We start from the raw sequence: 18498 nt of genomic DNA on the forward strand, positions 1-18498 counted from the left end.
ATGGTGGAGTGCTGTGCTGGAGGAAGGAGGGCACAAGAGACATAACAGGCAGGCAGGAGAAAAGGTGAGAGGGAATAACAGAAAGCAGCAGGCGCTGCAGGGAGAGAGAGGAGGAGGAGCCTCTTATGTACCTCTCCAGCACCCCCAGGAGCCTGGACTGATTAACACCAGCTTCTCAGGGAGCTTCCTGTTTCCTGCTGCCTCCCTGAATCCATTTGAGGAGAACAGCCAGTCAACTGAAGTAGTAGGAGCCAGTTAGGCCCTTAAGACACTGATATCTTCCCTCATTCAGGCCCTGCTACCAGCCTGCTTATTTGTCCCCTTCAATTGAGTGTTGAGAGCCACTATAGCTGACACAGAACAGTCATCAGTGAAAGAAGAAAACGCCCCTCTGGGGCAGCATTCAGAAAAAGAAAGAAAGCAAAAGAAGCTTTTCTATCTAAGCAGGAAGGAACTTTCCTGAGATACATAGACACAAATGTTCACGGTGAGCCTTCCGGGCCCAGTGAGGATGTGAGTGGTGAGGAGATGCCTGATATTCCAGTTAGTCAGAGTGCAGGTGACCTGGCAGCTACTGCAGCATCCATATCTCCATCTCAAATGGATGTAACCGTGCACATTCCTGAAGAAAAGTGTAGATCAGAGAAGAGTATGGTGGAGGCGCAAGAAACAGCTGCTGCTGAGTTTAGTTCCTTAAGTCGAGATGATCCAGGACTGTGAACCCACTTGAGCGGTAGCCTGAGGGACTTCCTTGTACTGCATGGGCCACAGCAAATGAAAAACTTCATGTTCCCCAAAGACCATGAAAATAGAAGTTTCCATCCAACACATTACTGACGTGAAATCCCCAGTGGTGACAAAGTGGAGAGGCCATGGCTTATGTACTCAAAAACCCAGAATGTTGCATACTGTTTTTGTTGCAAACGCTTCCAGTCTAATGTTCCAGCCACGTTGGGTTCTACAGGAACAAAGGACTGGAAAAATCTGGCTAGAAATCTGGTATGCATGAGAAGGCAGCAAATCACCAGAGAGTATTCCATAGGTGGAAAGAGCTTGAGATGAGACTAAGGTTAAAGGGTACCATAGACGATCAGCATCAAGAGAAGATTGCACCAGAGTCTCTTTACTGGCAAAATGTTCTGAAAAGGCTCATTGTCATTGTGAGAGTGCTTGCAACCCAAAACCTAGCACTGTGTGACACTTCAGATCAGTTGTATGTGCCAAACAATGGAAACTTCCTTAAAATTGTGGAGCTGATGGCTGAGTTTGATGCGGTACTCCAGGAGCATCTAAGAAGAGTCACCACCCAAGAAATGTACACACACCACTACCTTGGAAAAACAATTCAAAATGAGATCATACAGCTACTGGCAACAAAAGTCAAACAGAAGATTGTGGCAGATCTGAAGTCAGCAAGATATTCCTCTGTTATTCTGGACTGCACACCTGACATCAGCCATACGGAACAAATGACTTTAATGGTGTGTTTTGTAACAACAACAGAATCTAGTGAAAATGTCCCTGCAATGGTGACTGTCAGAGCATTTTCTAGAATGTATTGACATTGATGATACTACAGGAGCTGGTATGACAAATGTGCTTCTTAAAAAGCTGGAAGATACGGGAATTGCGATAGCTGTCAGGAGAGGTCAGGGCTAAGATAATGGTGCCAACATGAGAGGAAAGAACAGAGGAGTGCAGGCACGGATCCGAGAGTTAAACCCTCAAGCTTTTTTTGTCCCATGCAGTTCTCATTCATTGAACTTGGTGGTCAGTGATGCAGCATCCACTTCTAGCAAGGCTGCTGAATTTTTTAATGTAATTCAAAGCATCTATGTATTTTTCTCTGCATCAACTCATCAATGGCAAATTTTGAAGCCACATCTGGGAACATCCTCTCTGACACAAAACCACTGAGTGCCACATGATGGGAAAGTCGAGTGCAGGCGATAAAGCCTATCAAACACCAAATTGGGAAGATAGATGATGCTATAGTTGCCATTATGGAGGATAATGCTATGACAGGAACTGTTCGTGGGAGAATAGTGGCAGAGGGAAATGGAATCACCAGAAACATACAAAACTTCAAATTTCTGTGTGGCTTAGTGTTGTTGCATGACATATTGTTTGAAATAAATGTTGTAAGCAAGAGACTCCAAGGTGTTGACCTTGATATATCTGGAGCAATGGAACAACTGGACAAAGCAAAGTCATACCTACAGTCTTACCGGTCAGATGAGGGATTTCAAAATGTTCTGAAGAGTGCACAGAAGTTGGCAGAGGAACTTCACACTGAAGCTATTTTCCCACCCATTCAAGAATACAAGAGTCAGTGAAGAAGACATTGATTACAAGGCACGGGATAATCCCATAAGAGACCCCAAACACCAATTCAAAGTTGAATTCTTTAACCAGGTGCTAGATTGTGCAATACAGTCAGTTAAAGAATGTTTCATACAGCTCAAGGAACACAGCAATCTATTTGGGATGTTGTGTGATATTCCAAAACTCCTCACTATACCTGAAGAAGACCTACACCAGCAATGCAGGGCACTAGAGACAGTGTTGACACATGATGACATGCGCGATATTGATGCGAGTGATTTAGGTGATGAACTAACTGAAAGCCCTTTCAAGGTACATTTCAGCAGGATCAACTCCAAAGTCTGTTTTGGAATATATGTGCACAGATAAGATGACCACCCTCTTTCCAAATGCTTTTGTTGCTCTGCGCATACTTCTGACACTTCCTGTAACAGTTGCCAGTGGAGGACACAGCTTCTCCAAGCTGAAGTTAATAAAAACACATCTACGCTCTACAATGACACAGGAAAGGCTGGTCAGCCTTGCAATCGTCTCAATAGAGCATGAGCTGGCCCAGACTGTGGACCTTCAGCAGGAAGCAGTTCAAATCTTTGCAACCAAGAAGGCACGGAAAGCACTGAAAGAAACAAATAAAAATGCCAGTGTTTCCTATGCAGACAAGAAAAGTTACATTTGCTGTTCAGGCATCTGAAAGTTATGTGTTACTTAAAATTTTTGAACAAGGCATTTTAAGTTGTTAGTTCTCCTTTATTGGGGTAGGTAGCAGAGCAGTACCATGAGAGGAGTAGAACAGGAAGAAGGCAGAATTGAGACCTTTCAAAGTTTTGGCCCAAACTTTGGGGTATGGGGGCGTCATTTGAGCTCCCCGCCTCAGGTGCCAAAATGTTGTGGGCCGGCCCTGGTTTGTAGTCTAGTAGTTGCAGACAGTATAATCTATTGTAACAACAAACCATTTAGGTCATCTGCAGGGACTGGTGTAAAAGCATGAGCCTCTGCCACTTGAGCGAAGGAACCTGATCTCTTTGTGCACAAGCAGTAGCAGAATCATAAACCTCTAAAGTAGGTCAAGCTGCTAGACACAGAGCCGCACTGTGTTAGTGTGGGTTATAGAATCATCAAATTTGCCATGTTTCTGCTGAAAGACTCTGGCAAAGTGGATGAGCCTTGAAACTGTTATAATTGAGATGGAGGTTCTACTGCTAGGCCTGCCTGAAGTGTCCTTGTCCAAGCTCTCAGATGTCTTGCCGGTGAAATGGGTGAATGACGGGTACCTCTTCAAAGGTAGCCATATGAAGCCTTGTTTAATGAGGGGCACAGACATAGTAACAGCCGTCAGTGGAAGAGCTAGTACTAGAACTCAGAATCTGTGGGCTTGCATTTCAGGCCTCCGTCCCTGTCATATGCCAGCAGCAGGGACTGAAATTATGTTACTACCAATAAAATCCTCAGATGTGGCGACTCATAGCCAGTGTGGGACAGAGGAGGCTGGAGCCTGCAGGGATCTGTGAATCTGCCATAGGCTAAAACCCACCAGGGAGTGCCAGGGCATGGAAGAAGTGCCATTTCTTACAGCAGGTTGAAGTATGTTGTTTACTCCCATTGTTTGTCAAGCCCTCCTAGAAGCGTGACAATGACCTTTATTTCTCTACAGTTTTTGTCCTTTCACAAATATTAATTATTTTTCTCCTGTGTTTTTATCTGCACTGAATTAACAGGGCTGTTTTTAACTGGAGCCGCTAGCTTATTTAGGGGCTTTTCATTCCAGATACCATAAATATCTGCTAAGAACAGCTCTGAGACTCGAGCACTACCACCAAACCAGTGGGGCAGGGAGGGGACACAAAAAAATGGAGTTTGCATGGGTCTTACAAAAAAGGAGGTTTAAAAAAAATCTCTTCAGCTGAGCGGCAGGTGATTTTTAAAGAAAATAACATCTAGATTCTGAAAGCTTTATCCGTCGGATTATAACAGTTTCATGCCTCTGAGACTCTGTTGAGCCCTGGGACTGCTTTGTGGGTTTGTTTGGTGATTCGAATGTAGAAAATAACAATAATATTTACTGCAGTCACATCTAAAGACCCCAACTTGAGATCAAGACCCCATTGGCCTAGCACTGCACACGCACAAGTAAGAGATGGTCTCTGCCTCAAAGAGCTTACAGTTCTAACTCTCCTAGTGGCCATGGGACCCCAGCAGGAAGATAAATAACATGGGTTTTGGATGCGGATTTAGATTATCCATTCCCACTAGGCCTTCAACCAAAGGCTTTGTCTGATGCAAGAGTTCAGAGACTGAACAGGGAAGATAAGCTGATGGCAGACTGGAACCACTGAAAAAATTAGGTTCAGCCAAGCTAGGTTTGAGGCTTTTTAGTGCTTACAGCACGAGAGAGAGGGAGGCTACCTATGGTAAAGTCCGGTTGCTCGCAACCCCTCGTCGCTGTGACATGCCTTAGTTATGGGTTAATGTGGCTCACCCTGGAAATTGAGATGGTGGGTGGATGGGTGTGCAGTGATATAACTGGGTGCCCCTCCGAATTCTTCAAGGGCAGATTGAAATCTGAATCCTTTTAGGATCTCCTTCGACAGTATCACCAGTCTTTTGGCATACTGTAGGTACCTGAATGACCTGCCCAGCCAGCCACACAAGTTCTGGCCTTCTGCATCCATTGTACGTTGGGAAGAGGAGGAAATGTTACTGTGCTGCAGACCCTTTTAGGAAATGGCTTGTTGAGATTTCCTTCCTCCTAATGCTAAATTGTGAGTGGGGGATGCCACATTTAGCCTGCCAAAGGCCCCTAATGTGGGCCCATCTATATTATAACCTCTACCATGTGATAGGAGATGTTGTTTATTTGTATTATAATGTGCATAGATGCCACAACAGAGATCAGGGCTCCAGTATGCCAGGCACTGTACAAACACAAAAGGAGACAGAGTCGCTACCCTCAACAGTTTGCAAATGAAATAGATAGGATGGATGAACAACTCAGGCCCAGCAAGGGGAAGTGTCTTACCCAAGGTTACACGCACGTCAGTGGTCGAGCTGAGAATGGAACCCTGGTCTCCAGAGTCCCAGTCTAGAGTCCTACCCCCTAGACAATGTTGCTTCTACTGGGTTGTTTCTGAACACAGTTACCTTTTGTAGTGCAGATGGAATGTTAACCATGCTAAAGACTTGAGCTGTCCTCAGTTCAAAGATATAGTTAATGTCCAATCTAGGGTTGCCATCCGTCCAGGTTTTACCCAGACAGTCTGGTTTTTGGCTTCTGTGTCAGGGTACCATTTAGGGTTGCCAGGTGCTCGGTTTTCAACAGAAAAGTCCAGTCGAAAAGGGGACCTGGCAACCCTAACTGGCATCTAAACCAAAAGTCTGCTTACTGTGGGGTGGGGGCAGGCACCAGGCCATTAACCCACGCCAGCCCCTGCTCAGCTGGGGCTGCCTCCTCCCTGCAGGCAGCCTTCTTGAGACGATCCAGTGATGGGGCGGGAGAGCAGCGAGCAATGAGGGCAGGGCCTTGGGAAGAAGAGGCAGAGCAGGGACAGGGTGTGGGGAAGAAGCGGAGCAGGGCATGGCCTTGGAGCAAGAGGAGGAGCAGGGGCAGGGCCTTTGAGGGGAGAGGTGGAGCACAGAGCAGGGCCTCGGGGGTCCAGTTATCAGCAATTAGAAAGGTGGCAACCCTAGTCCCATCTAGCCTACAAAAGTAACCATGTCATAACCAGGTGCTCTGCAGGTGGGCCCTTAGCAGTAAAAGTGTGGAGCTGGAATGGAAATAGTGTATCAGGAATCAAAAAGGAACAAAACACCTTCCAAAATGTATCAGACCAGCCACTATCCCTGGTTGAAGGCTACCCTCCCAGTTCCTTACTTACAGCAGTGACTAAATGCAACACAGATCCTCACACTTACATAATCAGAGTTTACACTGCTTCACGCTCAAGGCTCAGCTGAGGAAAACAAGCCACTCCATCTCACTGTTCGTTTACCCTCCTGAACTCTGTCTTTGAGTGCTTCAGGGTAGACACTACAGCAGCTAATAATCTCACAGGGCATGTGCAGGGAACAATTAAAGCTCGTTGTGCCAGGATTGGGAGACAGCCACCCCCATTTTGCTGAGTGCAGCAGCCTCCCATGCGGCCGGTAGCAGTGAGCAGCAAGCATGTCTCACTGATTGCAGACCCCGTGACTTAACATGTAAAAATCAATGGCTAAACTCAAGGTGGCATTTCTGGGCCTCTTGCTGATGGCAGCCATTTTGGTGGAAAGCAACAGCATCCATTGCCTGGATACCACAGGGCTGGGGAGAACAAGGCAGCTGAGACTGTAAACCAGCTTCCATCCAGCTGCATCATGGGATTAGTGAGCAAGGCAAGGCACAGGATTATAACATGACTGTTCAAACAGAGAGCTAGTTGTTAAATAGAAAACCCTTGCACTTGGCATTGGGGTGTCTTGAACCCCAACAGCACAGTACGGAGGGATGAATGAACTGCAGTTCCTTCAGGGGCTGCAGGGTGGCGCTATGGCTCATTACAGATGCCACCAGGATGGGTCAGGCAGGACTCTTCCAGCTGCACATGAGAGACTTAAAAGTAGGCAGTGTCCCTGATGCAGGAGTTTTTCACAGGTTAGAAGGCCTAAGCTGTGTTTAGTTTGTGAGATACAGCTACCCCTGTGCCCGCACATCAGAAGCTTTCTGTCTCTGCTGCCTCTGCCTGCTCTGGAGGCTGTTGCTTATAAGGGAATGCATTGCCAGACTAAAAAGCTTGGAGACCGAATTCCTTTGTTTATCCCCAGAACAGGCACAACACAGCAGCAGGGCAAGTTTCTGTCGTCGTGCCTGATCTCTCATTGGAGACATCCCTGATGAGATAAATGGGAAGTTCGGTCTTTGGCATCTCTGCCAAGACTATCCGTGGGATCCAGTCAATGCCAGCTGTGATGATACTCACAACACTTCCATATTCAAAACACTGCCCCAATATGAGCTAATTAACCCTCACCACATCCTTGTGAGTTATGGGTAAGTATCAGGTCCAGTCCCCGTGTTTTAGATGGGGAAACAGACACAGCATTGCCAAACACTCAAAATCACGAGTCCGGGCCCAAACAATCGTGAGATTTTGTATAAACCATATATTTTGGGTTCTTTTATTTGCCTTCTGTTTTTTGAACCTTTAGGAAGCACTCGAGTCCTGTGTTCAGGGATTTCTCCACAACCATGAGTCTAGAAACTTATTTTTTTAAAAGTTTCACACAAATTCACATGACTCCAAGAGGTGGGGCTTTAAGAAAAATACAAATAATCATGGGGCTCATGATAAATCAAAGTTGGCAACATTGCAGACGCACAGAAAGAGGAAGCGACTTGCCCAGCAAATCAGTGTTGGGGATGGGATTACAACTTCTAACCAGCTGACTCCCAACCCCATTAATTCCTCCAGACCCTGCTACCTAATAGTGATTGTTTGCTAGACTGAGTCCTCCCAACTCATTTCACATTGGTCACCAAACAGTAACCAGAAGCAGATAACCTCTGATGCCTACCAGCTTAGATTAGATTTGAACTAACAGTCCCATCTTTTTGAGCCAACCAGCCTGCCTCTCCTGCCCCCTGAAACCTAGGACCAAATGGAAGACAGTGCCATAGATGGGAAAGGCTTTGTTTCCCGTTCCCTGAGCCAAGCCAGTCCTTCTAGCCTGGGACTGGATTGAAATCAGTGTTCTAAAAATGAAAGGCCCTGTATCCCATTCCTAAACACTCTCCTCACCTGCCCCTGCTCTCTTCTCATAGGTAAGCGGCAAGTACAGCTTGCACAAATCCTCTTAGAGAGAAGGATTCTCTTTGTCCATCCTATCAGCTGAGGGAAGGAGTAACCAGGGGTCCAGTCGCACTCAGCGCTAACATAGCATACAGTTTTGTCATTTCATGTATAATAAATAAATGCAAAACCCCAGGCATTTGCTGTGATGCCTCTGAAAATTGTGTGTGTCAGTTCCAATGTGCACATCACCATCCTAACACAACTCATATGCTCTTTACAGTTTGTTTCCATTATCGGGTGAGAAAGTGTGGCTTTGTCTGCAGACCCAGCAGGTAGATTCACTGCTCTGTACAGACCCCAGTCAGGATTGCGAAACGCCCTGGCTGAGGATGAGAGTCTGTTGTGTGTGGGTGCTGACCTCAAAGCAGAGAATCAGCATACATGCAGCGGTGCTTTTTTCCCTGTCTTTTTCCTTCCCTTCTAAATTGGCTTGGGGTGAGGGGAAGCTGAAGGGATCCTCAGAAAGGCCAGGTCGTTAATTGAAAGGAAAAGGCGTAATGGATGGTGAAGAGCTTTCATCAGCAGGATGGGCTGCAGCAGGCTCCAGGGAATAGCATTCTGCCTGCACTCTGGCTGTGTGTCTGTCTGTCTCTGATTATTGTGTGTATTTTCATCTCCGCTGTCTCTCTCTCTCTTAATCTGAGCTCCTCTGTGCCACCAAGATGCATAGCTCACTCCATTGTCTGAGAGACTAATTTGCACTGTAAATCTGATGCTTATCTTACATGACAGCTTACTATGGGGCTTACTGCAGTCCTGAAGACAAGCTATCCAGAGACAGCCAGGGAGCTTTAGACAGGTTGACTGGGATGAAAGATGTGCTCCCACCCTGGCTCACTCTCATCTACTCCGGCTCCCCGGTCAGAGCTGGGCTTTGTCCCTTGCATTCTGCTGTAACCCATTTTAAGAGAGTCAAAAAATAGTGCAATCTGAGTTGAAGTTTGTATCACGACACTCTGGTTCCTCATCAGCTTGGGGGTAGGAAGTCAGAGCTCTGAAATGCTGTTGGAGCGGCCATCAATTTACCAAGGGTGAGGGCTCCACCCTCGCTTCCTGCTGCTCATCGAAGTTAAGCAACACAGGAGGGCTAGAATCCAAGTGCTGGCAGCCACTTTAGTCTTGGTGATCTCTGAGTCTGGAATTCCTAGAGCTCGCTACAGCATTGTTGACTTTGTGCCTAGCATAATTAGAAGGATTCGTTGTTCTTGTCTTAACTCCTTAATGCTTCCTGACACTTTCTCCGACACTTTTCAGTTCTCTGCAGGCCATGTGGCATCTCAACGCGTCTCATATGCATGTGCCTCCTCCTTTCTGGTCCCCAGGCTATTCACCTGAAGGCTTCCATATCTCATCTGATCAGTTTGACTCTAGTGTTGATTGGAAATGGGGACAGGACACAAAAGCTCCCACATCGAGGCCCATCACTAAGCCATTATCATGCAGACCTACTAGAGGGCTTAGTGCCCTGAGCTTCAACACCGTGATCCCCTCCTGGGACCAGTAGGCTTGTTGCCCTCCATGTCTAGAGAAGGTGGCACATGTAGTGCACTTCTGAGGGATGATACAGCACAGTGAACACAAGACTCCAGTGATCCCATCCCATCATAGAAGGGTTAGTACTTGTGAGACTAAAATGGAACCAGTGCCAACTTTCACCCCTCCCTCAAAATGGACCTGCTCTGAGGTGTGGTTGATTTTCTGTGCTCCTCTTTTTCATACATCCCTGCCTTTCCTAGTCCAAGTGAGAAGCCAAAGCACCAAAATTGCTATACCAGACAGGCTGCTTTTTGTGGGGGAAGTAGGTTGAAACTAGACCAAAAACGGAGTCCTGGCATCTTTAACTGCTCCCTGCCCCACAGGAAGAGAAGGGCTTTCTTACAAAAACGCAGTGTTGTTCTATGGCAGTGAGCCCACTGGCCTGTTCCTGTAGAACAGGTGGAATTTTAATCACTTGGGACTGTACCAGAAATCGTGCAGAGAGCATATTCTAACCCAATTTTGCAGACTGGTTACGTCAGATAAAGATCTGAATATCAGGGGCTTATCCAAACCCTTTGACACCAACAACTCCTCCTAGCAAGTGCACTGCCTCAGAACTTAGCTGCAGGCAACTGACGGCGCCTCCCAAGCAACTTCCATGAAAGCAAGCAGAGCACCCAAAACTGTCTAAATCAAGAAGGCTCCAACATATGCCAAGTAAGAGACCTGATCAGGTGCAGGGACTAATCCAATTTTAAAAGCACCGTATAGCTATTTTTTGTAAAAGATCCAGAACCACTCCCTTCCCCACCGAGTGACAGTGGCACAGCCTGTTAGCAGTTGATCTGATGGGCTGAACTTTAGTCTGCAGGTGTGCTTAGACTATGTGGAACACGCGAGGACCTGTTTAACAGCTGCACTAAGGAGCCCCTTTGTGCCAAGTGCTATGCAAAATATCCCAAGACAGTCCATTCTCTAAATAGTTCACAATTCAAGGGAATGACAAAAAGGAATAGGTGGGCAAAAGAAATGTGGATGGAGGTGCAGGGTGGGAAGCAAAAGTAACAGTAAATGGAGCAGGATTTGCATAGAAGGCATAACTCTGATGTCTCCATCAGCCACAGTGTGCAGCATCTGAAGACCTTGCCATGCTATTAGCTATTCAGCCTCTGCTTTCTGAAGTTCCCAAGCCCTTCACTTGCTAGCAAAGGAAATGCTGTAGGATTCATACAAGGTTCATGCACTTGGCAACATTCAGGGCACACCCGGAGTGTTGTGTAGGAGCAGTGCACGCATGGCTCCTCTCAAGGGCATGAACCTTGGAATCTCGCCCAGATGACATGAACCGTGGGAAGCCTCCCAGGACTGGGCTCAAGGCCCGAGAGCAAGGAATGCGGTAGATAGAAATTGGTAAATAAGAATGGTAAACAAAGCCAGTGTATTCCTTTTATCTGTTGGAGAATGTAATGCGCGGGGGGAGAGAAAGAATAAAGGAGAGGGTGGAAAGCTGACAGGACCAGTCCGTTGGCAGACCAGCCTGCTTGCTTGCTTAAAGCTTTGTGCTGTCTTGTCATTGAACCGCAACAAAATGCACTGACAGAATCAATATCAGCCGCAATCTGCATGGAAATGAAAGTGGGTGGTGACATCAAAAGGGTTTTTCCAAGTAGAATTTCCTGTTGCCTGGAATATTATTAGTATTCCAAGTGGAACACTGTTGACTAGTTGAGCTGAGTTAATAGATATGGGGGTCCCTCTTGAAGAAGCAGCGATCATTGCAGCATGGTGTGTGTCTGTGAGCATGACCTAATGCGTGAGACATGAAAATCCCTATGAAGACCCAAGGGGACAGACCACAGCCAGCTGTTGGTTAGCTACACTAACCTGTTCTTCCCTTGTCCAGCCGCTTGGGCTAGTGCGAGTGAATGGCCTGTAACATCTTGCCATCAGTGACCCATCTAGCCATTCTCAGTCCGGGGATGTGGCTAGGAATGGGAAGCAGCATTTTGCTGGGGATTCCCCTGCTGAATGGCTCTGAGTGGTCTCAGCCTTTTGTTTGTGGCAATGTGTTCCAGGCCAGTTCCTTTGCATGTCCCATGGACTGTATAAACATTAACGGATCTCGCTGCTGAGCTCTGAAGAGCCTCTCTCTTCAGAGTGCTTACAAAGTCTCTGTGATTCTCCTTGCCAAGTGACTGACTAATTCTGACAGAATTCCTGGCTTGGGCTCTGTACGGACACATCATTATTATGCAGGCTTTCAGCAGCCTGCCGTTCATCTCCACAATTTCCCCACTTCCCAGAACATGGGGAACACATCCCAATAAAAGCCCTCCTGCTGCATGGTTTTGCTTTATCAAAATGAGTCCATGTGTGTTAGCTATCGGCCCTCTAAGCTGGCGCTGGGTTAGAAAGGACTTTACTGTTGCAGGACTCCAATGTTTCCAGAGGGAGCTTTCTCTCCTATCCAGCAAGACTCCTTTGCTGTTTTCTTGTGGTTGTTTCTAACATGTCCCGTGTATAGAACTGGCAGCAAATAAGAACTGGCACCTAAAACATCCCACCCCTCTCCAAAAAAACAGTTACCACTTTGCTGCCTGCATCCAGTAGTGGCGGTGGACACAAGCTGAGAGGGGGTATGTGGAAGGCAGCTTCAGAGTTGAAAAGTTAGAACCCCATGAGTAGCAGCTTGGAACTAACCAGCTCCTCAGCCCTGGCAAATTGTGAGCATTGCCCCATGCATACCATCAAGAGAGAAAACTTCTAAGTGCCCACCAGACAGGTGGCATTTCAGCCATTATAGCTCTGCAGTTCTTGCATCTCATGCTAGCAATTCCTTTGCTTTACTAGCAGTAGTTAGTGTGGAGGGGAGAGGAATTATGTCCCTTGATAAGGGGGTTCACCTTAAATGAGGCAGTGAGATTTGACAGTTATGTAACTGAGCTTTATTGATCCTCTCTGCACTGCATGGGCATTCACCAAGCACTCACTAAATTCCCAAAGTCTTCTCCCATTATGCACTGGACTGTGTAAATTGTGGTTCCCTGGTAAGTCTCAGCTTTGATTACTCCAGTGTCCTGGACATTGCAGTGAGGGGGCAGGGGTATTTCTGGGGAAGACTCTCTAGGTATTGGGGTGTGTCTGCCTTTTCCTAACGTGCTGTGGTGATGAGGAACCCTTCAAAGTTAGAATTGACGAGAGCTACCTAGGAGAAGAGTTTTAGGAGATAATGCATCTAATTGCTTCCCCATTGTCTTTCTCCTTGCAGACTCCAGCAAGGACCATCCACAACAGCAGGCAGGAGTGATCTGGAGAGTGACGGGAGGCCTGTTCAGCATCACGCGGGGAGCTGTGGGGGCAACGTTGGGAGGAGTTGCCTGGGTTGGCAGCAAGAGCCTGGAACTCACCAAAACAGCTGTGACCAGTGTCCCTGCCGCCAGTGTTGGACTGGTAAAGGGCGGCGTCTCAGTGGTGACCAGCGGCGTGGGAGCTGTGGGCAGTGCCGTGGCCAACAAAGTCCCTTTCACCACAAAGAAGAAGGACAAGGCTGACTAACCCTGATTGCAGCTTCCTTACAAAAGATCAGTCCATACGCTCCCTCTCCACAGCACCTCTTCAGATTGGAAACAGCCGCCTCAGGGAGGGGGCAAAGCACCAGGGCAGACTCCAGCTGCAGCCCACTCAGCACCACCTGCCTGGCTCAGAGCTCACAGAGTCACTGCAAATTCCTTTCACTCCTAACACCTACTGGGGGCCCGCTCTCCTCCGAGGGCTTTTGAAGGCACAGCTTCTCTACCCTGCAGTTTCGTTCCCCTTTCTTGCTCTCCCAAGCACAGAGGAGTGGAAGTGGGCATTGGGAGATGGCAGGGGGTGGGTGGGAAGAACTGTGCTTCAGCATGAAGCCCACACACGCTCCTGATGTTCCTTTCATTGTATTTAGTTCGGGTTCAGCTTCAGGCCCCTGGGAGGTGTTCTTAAGGTTTGCTGGGGGGAAGGAGAGAATTGTTATAAGAAAGTCCCATTGACATGAAGAAGAGATACTGTGGCTAATGAAGGCTTGTTCCTCCCCCGGAGAAATCGAGGGGAGTACCCATATCCCTTTGTCTATAGGTTTCAGTCCCCAAGCTGGTCCTCCCAGCTCTGCACTCAGGCGAAGTGTGCCCTTGGAAAGGGAACCCTCAGCCCTAGCAGAGCAGCTCCCATGTCACACGATATCACACGAGTATGTTGTACAAACTGGAGCAGATTTCCTAGTTTAGGGGTGAATGGAGGAGGAAATGTCTGTGTCTGTAGCCTGGGGAGGGGAGTACCAGGTCACCATAGCGCCAGAGTCAGAGGCACCATTGCAACGTTACAGCAAGGAGGCTAAGCCCCTGTAATGTTATAGCAGAAGGCAGCACTGCTGCCATAATATTATGGCAATAGGCAGCCAGTGCAGCTTCAGCAGTAAGGGGCACCAAAGCTTTTGTCACAGGTGATGCAGACTTGGCCTTAATGTAAGCTGGTGCAACCTGCTGAAGTCATTGGCATTTCTCCCATGCAAGGCAGAGTCAGTCTGGCTCCATGCCTTGCTCACGGTACCGCTCCTCAGCTGTGTTAAAGAACATACGTTTTAAAGGTGGGGACCCTGGTTTGCCTCCACGGGATGTAATGTTAAACCCTGGTAAAGCATGTTCCTGAACCTAATTTGAGTCCTGCAGTAGCCTACTACACCACTCTTACTATGGCTGGGCACCTCAAAGAACAACTCCCTGAGGTGTAGTGGCATCATTGTGACCACACAAGCCTGCTTTAGAGAGTGATTTCCCTGGATCAGTGGGAGTACGCTCCAAAGCAGGCGAGCACAGAGCTAGTGTGCACACTGCATCAGCAATTCATACACCACACACTACTCACGGGGTTCCAGCCTGCCTCAGTAGAACGAGCATGTGACACTAAATAGTCATCCTGTGGTCTTCAGCTCAGCACAGACCCAGAAACTGAGTCTGCTGCTGCCTCTCCGTCCTAACCCACTCTGTCACATGATTCTCTCTCTCTCCCTGAGTCCCCTGCAATCCCCAGGATTAATGGGATAAGGAAAGCCCCAGGTTCCAGCATTAACTCTGCCTTTCCTGGCTTTTGCCAGGTTTTTTGCCTAGATTGTTAGGTTTGGGGGTGCATAGAAAAGTGACACAGTGTTTGCAATGTATTTTATAAATATGCATCTATATTAGCATGTGTGTATGTAATCTGCAGTACACAGGCATGTTTTCAACCAGGTAAACTAACCTGTGCCATTGCTGCAGACCTGTTCACATATTCGTCTTTGGCAGGTTCCAGCATATCGTTTTTTATAGAGGGACGCTGTCTGAATAAAAATCATGTTTTAGCAGATGTTTTTCCCTGTGTTGCCTGATACTTAGTTTATTAAAACCAAAAGAATGTTAAAAAATCTCCTTTACTTTCTCCCCCTAGTGCTCTTGGTTTACTTGTTGCCCTTGGCTCCTTTTGGAAGTTCCTGGTCCTAGTCAGTTTCTTTTCCTGGTTCTTGTGCTGTAGCAATGATGCTATGCTTGTCTCTGACACCAGGGAATATTTAAATACAAGAAAAAAACCCTTTTCACTTAATTGTCTAATACCTGTGAATGCCTTTGGATCCTGGCCTTTATGAAATCCATCTGTGGGGTAAGAGTTGAGTGGACCATGTCCCTTCACTAGACAAACTGCATGTCCGAGTGTCTCTACATCACCCGGACTGTGCACTGATGCTGCTATTTGCAGTAATAATGAATAGCTGATCACCACAGTATGTTGCTCTTGGTAGAAAGAAAGTGGCTTAAGCTGCCGCTTTGTTTTTAGAGAGGCAACTGCTTTGTTGGTGTCTTTTCTGGAGACCTTGCTGACACAGACGTGCTGGGTTTGACTCTCAAGACAGCAACTTCACCGAGCTACCAGGCGTGCATGTGTGTGTGCGCGTGCGCCTGTACCTTGCTGAAATATTCTTCAGCAGTCAGAGAGGCCCTGGGAAGTCTTACTCAGCTCTTCCCATCTACCAAGTGCTCAGCAAAGCATGGTGTCAGCTTGCTCTGTGTATCCACTTGTTCCTCACCCTCCCCTAGTCTTCTCTTATTATATGGGCTTTCACATGGCATCAGAATCCTGTTCTGATCTCTCAGGTAATAAATGTCCCTAACTAAGCGGTCAGCAAATCTATCCCAACTGATCCATTTGTTGAACAAGGAGAACAGAAGGCCATCCTCCTCCTCAGCTCCTCCTCCAGCTTCCCTCTAGGGGGTGATGAGAAGATCTAGAAACTCTTAGCTGTCCTCTGTCTCCCCCACTAGCCCTTTGCTATCAATTCTTGCAGGGTGGGGTGGGGTGGGGTGGAGAGCTCTGCACTACTAGATCCACCTGTCTCCACCCCACCCCACCCTGGAACTATGTTTGGAATGGCACTAGCAGAACAAGGTGAAAGCACATATTTTCATCCCTGGTGCAACTCCGTTGACTTCAGGGGCCTCTTGTGCAGACAGTGCATTTTCTCATCTTTTCTCCTACCAGCCGCGTCTTTCTTTCATTCTTTCTTTTTCTTTTTTAAGTAAATGGAATAAAAATCTCCATTAGCTCCGGAATGGCCACCGCTTGAGTAATAGTTTGTGAAGGTGAAACTAGGAGCAAAAGGAGCTGTGGCAACTTCACAGCCAGGTGGTGATGACTTCTTGTCTGTCCTGTGAAGGGCTTGGTGTGAGTGGAAGGCTGGTGAATAAACAGCTATGCTCCAGCTGTGGGTGCTAGAGAATGTGCCCTACGTTATGAAGGCGAGAACCATCCATTCACTAGTGATTCCTTTGCCTTCCTATTTCACTTTTTTCTCTATTGTCTTTTCCTTCTCTCATTCTATTTCTTCTTTCACTTGTCTTTCCTTCCCGGGTCAGAACGCCTACTGAATGGGAGCCTCTTGTTAAAAAGCCACCCTTGGGGCCCTGAAACCGGGGAGGGGTAAGGGAGGCTCCACTCGTTCAGACTGTTTCCCTGACTGGGGGAAGCAAGGGAGTACGTTTCCTCAGCTGCTGTCTGTCCAGTCATTCTGCTTGTGGAAACGTCTCTGTTTTGTCTGTGTCCCTTCCTAGGCTGCACCTCCTGTGAGTGGGTCTTGTTGTCTCTGTTTCATGGTCCTTAAGTAGCTCTTATAAAATACAGGCTGCATGTAAATATAGAGACAGAAGTGGGGTGTGGCGCTCCCAGGGGCAGGATGTTGCTGTCCATCTCTGGCTCCAGATGTTTCCAACCCCTTGGAGTAAGCCAACTCTATTGAAACATTCACACGCTAAACAACTCCTCCAGCCCCACATCCCAGCCCACACCATCGTGCTAGAGAGAATGACTGAGGCTTGGAGATATTTTTGTTCTCTATAATTGAAATCTCTGTAATTTGTTTCTGGGTTTGGGATTCTTCTTGGGGTTTTTGCAGTGTGTTTCTGGGAATATTCTCCATCTCTGTATTTCAGTTACAGTAAAATTTGAGACTAAATACCTCTTTTGGGTCGGTCCTTCTCTCCAGTGGGAGGAAACTAACAAAAATAATACTGTTAAGAAAAGACATTAGAAATTGGAAACTCAACTGTCACACCCAGGGCCCATGTGTCAGGGCACCAAACAGTGTTGAATCTCTCTCTCTGCTTACACTAGGACATGGTTTTCAAACATGATTCCAAAGCCGTTTTGTCCCAGCCACACTGATTAGTCAAACTGTTCAAAAGCAGTTCAGAGGAAGTATTTAAACCTGGTTCCTACTATTGGTGTAAAATCCTGTGTAGTTGGGGCTTTTGTCCCAGGTTTTGTTCTGAGCCAGGTGGGGCAGCAAAACTAAACTAAACTCCAAAGGCCACTGTTTCAGGCTCTCGCTACTGGAGAATGGGAGTTTCTGTCTTTAGGACTGGCTGTTTCTTATCAAGATTTACCCAAATGCCCCTCTTCCCAGCTAAAGCCTTTAAAGGTGAGGAGAAGGCAAAGCCCTTGTCTCCACAGCAGCATGCTCATCATCTCTGGAGGACAGGACTGCTTGATTTCTCTATATAGATCTGTGGGCCATAGGGGCCCTGATGAGCTCAGCCCAACGGCACCTCTGCAGCCACACAATACATGGCCCTCTTCCTCCTGCCTGTGTTTGGTGTGTAATCTACTAATGAGGGATGTGTAATCTACTAATGAGGCAGTTCCAGGGGCCTGCAGCTCCCCTCATCTCTGGTATGGAGGTTCAGCCCACAGAGACAACACATCCCAGGATTAGCTGGGGATGAGGCATTGCAGGCTGGGACCTACCATCTCTGCAAGGCTTTATTCAATCATAGAATCATAGAATATCAGGGTTGGAAGGGACCTCAGGAGGTCATCTAGTCCAACCCTCTGCTCAAAGCAGGACCAATCCCCAACTAAATCATCCCAGCCAGGGCTTTGTCAAGCCTGACCTTAAAAACCTCTAAGGAAGGAGATTCCACCACCTCCCTCGATAACCCCTTCCAGTGCTTCACCACCCTCATGGTGAAAAAGTTTTTCCTAATATCCAATCTAACCTCCTACACAGCAATGTGAGACCATGGCTCCTTGTTCTGTCATCTGCTACCACTGAGAACAGTCTAGATCCATCCTCTTTGGAACCCCCTTTCAGGTAGTTGAAAGCAGCTATCAAATCCCCCTTCACTCTTCTTTTCTGCAGACTAAACTACCCATTGAGCCCGACGATCTAGCCAGCTTTCTAGCCACCTTATAGTCCATTCATCCAGCCCATACTTCAACTTGTTGGCAAGAATACTGTGGGAGACCGTATCAAAAGCTTTGCTAAAGTCAAGGAATAACATGTCCACTGCTTTCCCCTCATCCACAGAGCCAG

General features: G+C 47.3%; 1 protein-coding gene across 19 annotated transcripts in view; it reads left to right on the forward strand.

Moving 5' to 3' along the window:
* LOC102939360 (transmembrane protein 263) overlaps positions 1-15000 on the forward strand; it is a 307551-nt gene extending 292551 nt beyond the window's left edge. For all 19 annotated transcript variants that reach the window (XM_007060774.4, XM_037900118.2, XM_043549967.1 and 16 more), the window contains one exon: positions 12898-15000. In XM_007060774.4, the coding sequence (XP_007060836.2) occupies positions 12898-13184 (287 nt within the window). In that variant the 3' untranslated portion in view covers positions 13185-15000. The remainder of the gene's footprint in view (positions 1-12897) is intronic.
* The last annotated feature ends 3498 nt before the right edge of the window (positions 15001-18498 follow it).

The sequence above is a fragment of the Chelonia mydas genome, chromosome 6 (genome assembly GCF_015237465.2).
Source record: "Chelonia mydas isolate rCheMyd1 chromosome 6, rCheMyd1.pri.v2, whole genome shotgun sequence".
Taxonomy (NCBI): Eukaryota; Metazoa; Chordata; order Testudines; family Cheloniidae; genus Chelonia; species Chelonia mydas.